Raw genomic sequence first — 10847 nt, 5'->3', positions numbered from 1 at the left:
AGGTTATTACGTTGAATAAAAGAAACTTTGCACCCCAGCCGGGGTGGTTTCATGAAAGCAAGTGTCAAGGTGAAGCACAGATTACTAAGTTGAAGGAAGTCCGGTGTTGCCAGCCTTTCTGCGTTGCTAGATGACACGTCTTGACAGATGCTAAATTGCTTGTGTGTTTCGCCCGTTAAAAAAGGGAATAACCGTGTATGGTTATTCTAATCGCGGAATCGCGTACATACTCCCGGGCCTTGAAGTATGATCTTCAATGTTGTTTTGGTTATTGATGAATCGGAAGAGGGCACATGTTATTGAAGCTCCGAATTAAAGTGCCCTTTTTTGTTTGTATTTCGGCAACTCGACCGACTCCGTCGCTACCCTTTGTTAGCTTTGTGACTTTACCCAAGAGCCAAAGCAAAGGTGGCACGTTGGACTCCTTGATGAGCACCATATCTCCGATTTGTAGTTTCCCAGAAGAAGTTTGCCATTTCTGTTTTTGTTGAAGTTGATAGATGTATTCTTGAGAGTAGCGACTCCAAAAATGCTGTCTGAGCTTCTCTATTCTTTGATGACGTTGAAGGACGTTGATGTTTGTATTTTCAAGTTGGGGATAGGGTACAGAGAGAAGTGGCCGTCCAATTAAAAAATGAGATGGAGTTAAAAAGGATAGGTCTGTCGGGTCGGTAGACAAAGGAGTAAGAGGTCTTGAATTCAAGATTGCCTCTATCTGATACAAACACGTTGAAAGCTCTTCATAAACTAAGTGTGTCAAATTTAAGACACGACGCAAAAGAGTTTTAACTGATTTGACTGCAGCCTCCCAAATACCTCCAAAATGAAGAGAATATGGAGGTATAAAATGAAAATTTATCTGTAGTTCGGGTAATTAGCTTGAATATAAGAATTGTTAAGTTTTAAAAAACGTTTAAGTTCGTTACATGCTCCAACGAAAGTTGTACCATTGTCAGAGTACATGTTTTGAGGTTTACCTCTTCTTGAAATGAAACGGCTAAAGGCAGCCAGAAAAGCCTCCTTATTGAGGTCTGTTACGAGTTCTAGATGTACAGCCTTGACTGCAAAACAGACAAACACACAAATATAGGATTTTTGCAATTTACAACCGCGACCCTTTCGATCAGCTATAATAATTGGGCCGGCATAATCAAGGCCGGTGTTTAAAAAAGGAAATTCAAGATACGTCCTTTCTGCTGGCAAATTACCCATAATGGGTTGAATTTGCTTTGCATTGTGTCTCATGCATCGAATGCAAGCATGAACAACTGATTTCGCTAAATTTTACCACCTAAATTAATAATTATTAAATTATCTATTTTAAATCCAATAAATCACTTATAAAAGTCAATAAAGTGACCCCATATTGTCTGTATAAATTAAAGTTGTTTGACAGGACAATAATGGTAATCGGCTTACCGTGCGCACCAGAAGTATTAAATAATTGCAGCCGAAGTCTCCAGAACAATGTCAATAAGGCCCCGCGTGTGTCGGGGCCCCGAAGCGGGGGCCTCGCACAGGGACCTCGTGAGTCGTGACAGGGGCCTCGACATAGGGGTCGCGAAAAAACTAATAAATGTGATATTATACGCGCGAATATATTGTTCCCTGTGCGACCCTCGTGAGGTTGGCTTCCCTTTCGGTGACTTTTCTTGTGTTCTCGTCACAGTACAAAACAGGAGAGTAACTCGGTCGACATATTAAAATAAATTTTATAATATAATGCAGATACAATAATTATAGACGCGAGCGACGTTACACTGCATTGTTCCGGGCTCTAAACTTACCTAAAATGAGGCTTACGTGTGTGTGAGCCCTTGGGCAGTATTGGTCTGCCCAAGAAGAAAATGGTTTACTGTTTGTAACTTATACTGTGCTCTCTTGTGCTGGTACGTGTCATTTCATTATAAGTGATACTTGCGACCCTTATGATTAATATTATTAGATAATTACAAATAGTAATCGTTTTGTTAATCGCTACTATACATGCATAATATTTGATGCAGCTTTGAATAGTTGAATCGATTGCTGCTTAAGTTTATAAACAATTCTAGTATTCTAATTTTTTAGTCTTTTCTTTTAAGTATTACCTAATAAGCATTAAAAAGTCATTACTATTTTTACGCAGTGGAGCACTGTCTCATTAGTCATCACAAAATTCTTTATTATTAAAATAAAATATTACAAACCAAAGCAATAAAACATAACATACAATATATATTTATAATATTAATATCTGAGCAATTGGTACAAGACACAAGACGCAAGGGGAGGCCGGGCCCGGGCGCACCCGCCCGCGCCGGGTCGACTCAATAAGGGCATTCCGCACCGCGCCGAATTAAAAATCAAATAATGTTGTGTATAGCGAATTACGACTGGAGAGGACGGAGGGTTCGACGCACAATTGTTTAATTTGTTGTGACGATCAAAGTAACTGGCGGCGTAAGTGGATCTCGCCGCCCGCTCATTGATGCTTTCAATTGGAATCGCCCTCGACATATTGTTTTACTTTTATTTAAGAGGTTTTTAAGTTCATGTTTGATTTGGTTTTTAAAAAGAATAATATAGAGGTTTTTCTTCTAGCTGTGTATTCTCTCGTCTTCAAATATGAGAACATGCTTTCTTATTATGACTTTATTTTTGTCAAATTAAAGTTGAAAAACAGAATAGAAAATAGTGAAACATTGTGCTAAAAATAAGTAAAACTTGGCAATAATTTACAAAAATAGCGGTATCGGATGATTTATTCGCCTATAATATGTATTTGCATACTAGGAATTTCTGGATATAAATAAAACTGAAATTATTTATGACGTAGAACTTTCTTTTTTGTCTAGTCACATTATAATCATGACCAACAAAATTTTTGTCGCGGATTTGAGCTCTCCATTTTTTCAATGCCTTATAGAACCTGAAAGATTGAACATTCATATAAAAAATCTAATAAACAATTATATCAAGCGTAAGATAAGGGGGTCACGTATAATTCGGACATATTACAAAGCGGGCCGCTGCAGGTGGCCAGGCGGGTCATTGAGAGCGGAACAAGTGCGCCCACCCTCCTCGCCGGGTAATGAAAAGTTTAATATGTCCCGCACGTGCTGGGGCGAGAGGGCGCTCATTGTGGATGCACATTAGCGCGAGCAATTTCGCATGTCATAAAACCAAATTAATATTGTCCGGCCCGCCCTAAGCTCGACTTGAGCTTGTTCCGCTTAGGTCTCATATCGTCATCCCTTCAAAATATATGAATCTTCAGAAAAAAGATATCAACGAACAAGGCTTTTAATAATAGTGGTGAAAAATGAAAGTGTTGTATGTTTTAAATTACTTCTAAAGTTGCTGAACGCATTGTGATCAATATAGGCACATAAGTAGTTTATATTCTAGATTCATACGAAATATAGGCTACAAATTAGATCAAATTATAAACATACTTTCAAGCCTCGAATCTCAATTCAAAATTATGTATTTAAAATCTTAGTTACAATACACCTTTTCTTAAATAATGATTTACATACTTGTAACTCAGCAGAGCCAAGTGGCAAAATCGAATGACATGTCATAATAGTTCAGAAATCATTTAGTGTAGTGTAGCGGGGATGTTGGGGCAGTTATAGTCCGGGGCAATCGTCCGGGGCCACCGGCGTTGAGGCTAATTCGACACGGTGCAGGCACGTGGCCGAGATCTTAGCTGTGATCCTCATCATTGAACTACAAAACGAATTAAGGAACAATCGCTTACAAACTTCATAATATTATGAAACCCCTCCTTATTCATCTAAAATGTACAGGAAATTAGGAGTTGATAGCTGCCGATGTCTCACTTTTGTTTGTGTCATGTATAATCATTTCATTTATCTTTTGAGCTTTTTACTTCAAAAGCTCGAGGTATTTAGGATATCCTGTATGCTATCATCTGGTTCTGAAAAATGCTCGTCATTAATTGGGCTTTAAAATATTATATCTATTAAACAGTAGGAAATGAGCTGCACAATATGCGTACTTACTAATATTTATATATGGCAATGTGTGTCTATCTGTCACGAAATAAATTCATATTTATTTAGATTAGCTGGTACTATTACTATTTAATTTTCCGTTTTGTTGATATATCACACTCATCGCCCCATACAAACGGATGAATTGCTGTCATTACGACACAATGATGTTTCCGCGAGCTCATTGTTTTAATTTTCAGCGGAAAATCAAACTCCGTGCACAAAGAAACGATTGTGTTAAGCCGGGGGAGTTCAACAGAAATTAGATGTAATGAGTCGCGACGCCGGAGACATCAGGGTTACCGCAATCGAGATATTTCTCGTATTAATCATGTGGTAGCAGACGAAAAAATGCGGAAACGCGACAGCCCTAAGTGTCTGTGAGGCGGCGCGTGAACGACGACAATTGACGTAATGAAAAGCGTCTCAAGACTGAGCCCCCTCCTCCTGACATTGTCGCGATCTACGATGCTTTGTCACCATGTTTTTCTCAACAATGATTCCCCACTTTGGTTAAAATTCTGAAAGGATAAAGAGCTAAATAGATTTGATCATCGCAATAATCTGTTTTTAATCTGTTTACGACATTAATCTGCCAAAACGCGGTCTTAGAATAGTTTTTACTGTTTTATTTTCCCATTAGTCGGACGTTTTAGAGTTGGTTACAATTATTGGCATGGCTTTTACTGCAGTATTCTCATTTCTCTACTCAACTTACAATAAGCCCCAAGCGGCCCCCGGCGGCCACATAACGATTGAATATCTATTGTGTCTGTGATTTCCACGATCGAAGCAATAATAATAATAATGTGTTTACGCACATTTCAATGATACCTCTTTAATTTATAAATCATAAAGTATTTCGTGTGCGATAAGTTAATTAAAATAACGACGAAGTGAATCGCGGTCGACCACGCATGGTGTGACGAGTGAATATAACAGTAAATCATTTAACATATAAAAAATATTTTCACTAGATTCGAACCCATAAAAAGGTTTTAGTGGAATTGTTTCACATGAGGTCGGCGTGAAACAAAACGAGTCGCGGCGCACGGAATGCCGGCAAAGAGTGAAATGCCCGAAATTCACATCCCGCTAGTCTCCACATTAGCTGGATCCTTGATAATTTATGTTTTGCACTCTCTACATAATTTACACTTGGCCAAAATGAAAAGTAATTCAAGCTAATAAATTGAAACCAGCAATATAGTTACATGATATATTTTGCTCTATAATAAACAGTATGCTTAATGTTATATTGATTGGTTCGAAATCAGTAGACTCTACTTTCGGCTATTAAAACCGTCGTCAATGTAGTAGACCCTTAAATTCGATACAACAGATTTTCTCGGCATTTTATTTCCTTAGCCCTCCTCTTACATAATGTAATAGTTAATGGCGTTTGTTAATTTCCCGAGATCATAACCCGACCAAATGATGTAAGGGTCCCCACTTCAAAGCCCCCGGATTCTTCAAATATTTTCATTATCTATTTCACCCTTACAATTTGATTACACGTACCCGGGCCCCGGCGCAGGGCCCCGGCGGAGGGCCCTGGAGGGTCGGGGCCCCGGAATGCGGCCGGGGGAGAGGGGAGGAGGGGGAGGGCCCGACAATGACAAATATGCCGCCGCCGCGACGCACATATTACATGTTTGCTTTTTGATGCGACCTTTGTGCTACGTGATCGTAGGAACCTCCTAGTATATTATAATATTCTTTTTGTCATTGGATTGGATCACCGCGAATACTTTAAGGGTTAAACATCAATAAGAGATTTATAAAGTGTCTGGAGACTACAGGTTGTACTAGTTGGAGCATAAAGTTACTTGGCAATTCGCAATAGAGTCATAAGTTACTGTTATTGTTAAGATCAGCTGTAGCCTGTAGCTCGCGGCTTGCGAACCGCGCCCGTCTCTGACGACTTCATATTTCACGTCACCGTGACTAATGGTGCGTCACGTCACGTCACGGCGCCGGGGGGTGAGGGGGACGCCGGGTGAGGGGGGAGGAGGTCGAGATTGATGGCCGGCGCAGGCGATAGTGATCGGTTTCGGTTCCCAGGCGGAGCGCCGCGGGGCGCCCGCTGTCACCGCGTCTATTACGCCCGAGACCATACCTCACTGACCCCCCCTCCCCCTAACTCTCTCTCATGCCTACCTGCGCTGTAATAGAGCCATATTGCCAAATAAATTATGACACAAATCGAGAAGATACCATCAGCCCGATAGCTAATAGCGCCATTGATCAAACGTCGAATTAGTTCCAAAACGCAGAACAGATGCGACGGTGAAACACGACGATGTTATTTAATTATAACATTCGGAAATAAAAAAGTGATTTAGGAGTGTAAACAGATTATTTTCGTGTCGTACAATATATCAACCACAATATGATAAGGCGGACATTAAACGTGATGTAACTGCGGCAGATGGCTGCGGCCCGGATGAGCGTACATCATCCGCTGATCATAACACGACAGTGTAAAGTGCCCATAACTAATAACTTAATTCAAGTGAGGGACACTTTACTTTGATCCACAAAATACTGATGATTATGCAATTTTTGTTTAATCTTTTAAACTGATAAATACTCCGGAATCTTTAATGTTATATTAAGTATCATTCGTAATAATATTTGTATGATAAGTCTAAAAAATCTGCTACGATTAAATTCGTTTATCTCAAGGAAAAACCACTTTAAATAACATATAAAGAACGAACCTATGTTAACAGGCTTTAACACACGTCATCCTACCATAATCGACACCAGTAACCGCCCATGAAAATCCCCTCAATCCCCGAGAAAGAAGCTATTGGATCGTCGTGCTAATTCACTATGTATCTACGGGCAATAAGTCGGAGATAAAGTAATTAATTGCGTTGGATTCCCACCGTATCGCGGCGCATGCAAATCGCGGAGTGTCCGTCGCCCGTAGTCGTCCACTGCGCGACTCAGGCCCCCTAATCAAAATACCCTCGCCTGTTTCGTGAACCAAGTTAGAGCCAGTCCACACGGCGCGTTGCGTCAGCGTTGCGTCGACGCTGCAGCGCTGTCGGTGCGTTGTTTTACATACAAATAACCAATGTGTTCACACGGCGCGCTGCGTCGTCGCAAGTCGCAACTGAGTAACATTATTTTTTTTATGAAATAAGGGTGCAAACGAGCAAACGGGTCACCTGATGGTAAGCAACTTCCGTCGCCCATGGACACTCGCAACATCAGAAGAGCTGCAGGTGCGTTGCCGGCCTTTTAAGAGGGAATAGGGTAATAGGGGAGGGTAGGGATTTATTTATTTTATTTTATTTATTTATTTATTTAGGCACATCAACAATATAAACACTTACATTTTAGCCAACATTAAATAAATAAGAGCTAGTGTTTACATCACTTATAGATATGCACAACATTTTAGATAAATTCAATTAAACAATCAAGATTAAGTTAATAAGTAATAAACAATAATTTAGTAAGTCTACATACTCGTAAAATTAAAAATTCAAAAGGACATGCAATTATTTTAAGAGTGATCTAATTATTATTATAATTTCATTAGAAAAATGTAAAAATGATTAAAAAAATTTTAATAAAATATAATTGTAAAAAAAGTAAAATTGATGTAAGGGATGGGAAGGAATTAGGGGAGGGTAGGGAAGGGAATAAAGTAGGGGATTGGGCCTCCGGTAAACTCACTCACTCGGCGAAACACAGCGCTAGCGCTGTTTCACGCCGGTTTTCTGTGAGAACGTGGTATTTCTCCGGTCGAGCCGGTCCATTCGTGCCGAAGCATGGCTCTCCCACGTATAACATGACGGACAACAGCCCCCGAGGCGAAGCGGGAGGGGGTGTTGACGTTAAGACTGCTTCGTAATAACGCTGCGATGGCGCAGCGCCCGTGTGGCCGGCTATGCGTCAAAATATTTGCGTAACGCGCTGTGTGGACTGGCTCTAGATGAGAAAATGCATGGGATTTGACGTAACACATCGATAAGTGTCATGGCGCTTGACGTGGACGAGCGCTGGTGTTTGTCACTAGTGGGTAGACCGACGCCAGATGTCAGTCTCTCATACCCGGACGATATCCCCAATCCGCCGGAGTTGCCCGTGACCATTTCCCCATGAAAGAAGTGTCATGGCGCTTACGTTGCGTCCTATCATTTTCATACATTTTCGACATATAACTTTGCTATCAAACCTGGCGAATGTATTTTGACTAAGCACTCAGTTGCCAGCTCCCACGCCGGGGAATGCGAGACATCTCGCGGCGATGCGCAGATAAAGTCGATAAATTTAATTAAAACTCGCGGGTCACTCGACACTCGGCCCAACTCCGTCTAAATTTGCTCCCGATGTCGCCTAATTAGGTACGGCTGTATATCGTATCGTAAGTCGAGTCAAATCTAAACGTTTGAATGTCTTTGATGCGAGTGCCCCACAGGGGCCAACACCACGATATAAAAATAAGATAAGGCTGAAGGCGTGTTTGGTCAATACTCACGGCCAAGAAGATGACCAAAAATTGCATAGCATTGAATTAAATACCATGATTCACTTTAAAATCATTTCATAAAACGGCCGCATTCGGCAGTAATTCATAACATGATCTTTTGAAATTTGGACCTTAAAAGAGATTACTAAGTATAAGATTTACAATATTCAAATAAAATTAATGAAAATGTACGTACTTACTGACGCACGCCAGGCCAGTACTAACTGCTTTCAGTAACTTCTTACAACAGACTCTTCCTTACTTTTAAAATCATGCATCGTCGGCTTCTCAAACGCGGCAACACTTTGTCGGCTCCTCACAGCAACACGGACTTTTACTTTGTGCTACAATGAACGAAGTAAAGTGTAATTAGGTAGTAGACAGTAGTATCTAATTAGTGGCTAACACTTTATCTACACTCATTGCTATCCTGAATGTATTATCCATTCTCCTTTCGTAGAACTGCTACGAGAAGTTAGCTACGCAATTTTTATTTATATTTTAATATTATAAAGCTTAACAGTTTGTTTGTTTGAACGCGAAAAACTCAGGAACTACTGGTTCGATTTGAAATATTATCTCAGTGTCATAGCTCATTTGTCGAGGAAGGCTATAAATTATTACGCTAAGATATAGGTTTTAAATTATCACGCTAAGACCAATAGGAGCAAAGAAACAGAATATGAAAATGTGTCAAAGACGGGGAAAATTATTTGTCTTATCTCACGAAAAACTACTGGAGCAATTTTTATGTTATTTGGCACAGATAAAAAGTAGACCATGTGAAGGATCATAGGCTATTTTTGTGGGCTAATTTGTCTCTGAAATTCCTATTTTACGCGGGTGAAGCCGCGCGAAACGTCTAGTTACTTTATAAAAGTTTACGCACTGAAAAGCTTGCATTATGTCTCTGATATTATATTGGAAAACTCGCTCAATAGACAAGGGCAAAACATTGTGTTGCTGTCTAGTGTGTAAATATTTATATTAGTACACATTAGCCGCCCGCTGATCCACTTCCCCATATCTGAATATCTATTAGATGCGGTAGTTTTATTGATGGTGGAATGTCTTGGAATGTGGCAGTTGTCGTCTGCCCGCGGGGGTCACTGCTATCTTCATCTTGTCGACCCGTTATTGATGGCTGTGACCTCGATACGTTACTATAATGTTTATATACAACCTTTTCCGCTTCTAGGAAATATATACATGATCTTTTTGCCTATTCATTCGGTTTATTTATGGTAAATGTTAATAATGCCTTAATAAGCGCGTATATTTTAAGATACACCACAAAAGTCTTATGACTTATCCATTGGGGAAAGTCGAAATAAAATTAACGGTAGCATTATAAGCGGCGTGGGCGGAGGCGCCATAATTATTGGACAATTTTATGCTATATTTAAACATGTCTAAATGTTACTAGTGGTTACAAACTATAAATCAAACATAATATATACCGGGCGGGCAACTATCATAACATTTATGTAATCAGTACACATTTTTTGTACGCATATAATATCAAGTATGTAATGGGCTTCCGTGTGATCGTGGTTACGTGCCAGTCGGCCTGTTGAATACCTCACCAGTCACCAGTCCCACAGCCCACTGTCCGGTGTGATCGGGTGTGGTGTCGTGGTGGTAATGTGGCGTGGGAACTGGTGTGGCACGCTAATGAGCGAGCCAGGGGACCCTTTTTCGCCCGCGATTATTCTTAATTATGAGATTTTTGCGTCGACTTGGGTACTTGATTTTCCCAGGCACCGTGAAAGCCGATATATAAGCTGGTTGTAAAGAAGACGTGCAGCAGACATCTGAAGTGTGAGTAGCGATGTCTCTAGAAAATAGTTAATACGTAAATGAAAACTTAAGTGGGTGAGGTGGATAACTTACAATTTTAAAATTGACTTTTTTTGCATAAATGGAGGTTATACGACCGGGAAAATGTATATTTTATGTATTAGCTATATATATTAGCCAGATGATGAAGTTACAAGGTTTGTTCAAATTGTAAGGGAAAAAATGAGCACTTGCCATTATGATATAAAATGTTAGTTATAAACTTCATTCACTTACGCCTACAATTATCATAGTACGTCAATGCGTTCAACTGTCCACTGCCTTATTATATACACCAGTTTAATCGGTCACTATGCGCTACCCAAATGTATAAGGATATGTAGAGGAAGGTCAGTAAGCCTACTGGCTTTTAAATTACACCTCACTTCATGCAGGGAAGGATTGCTTAAACTAGATCGTTTAAGCGCATATCTTGCTATCTTAGATTTATTGGACCTCTTTGATAATTCATATCATGTTATGGATGGCCTGAACGAGATCTAAATTGATTTAGAATT

At 39.9% G+C, this 10847-nt stretch overlaps 1 protein-coding gene across 1 annotated transcript; it reads right to left on the bottom strand.

Annotated features, from left to right (window-relative positions):
- Positions 1 to 230: 230 nt before the first annotated feature.
- Positions 231 to 874, bottom strand: LOC121731147 (the record flags this gene model as incomplete). The annotated part of the gene is made up of 1 exon (XM_042120503.1): positions 231 to 874. A coding segment is annotated over one exon (606 nt), but the record flags the coding sequence as incomplete, so codon positions are not given.
- Between the last annotated feature and the right edge of the window lie 9973 nt (positions 875 to 10847).

Source organism: Aricia agestis, chromosome 10 (genome assembly GCF_905147365.1).
Source record: "Aricia agestis chromosome 10, ilAriAges1.1, whole genome shotgun sequence".
Classification (NCBI taxonomy): Eukaryota; Metazoa; Arthropoda; class Insecta; order Lepidoptera; family Lycaenidae; genus Aricia; species Aricia agestis.
Note: the sequence above shows the minus strand (reverse complement) of the source record. Positions and strands in the feature narration are given on the sequence as shown.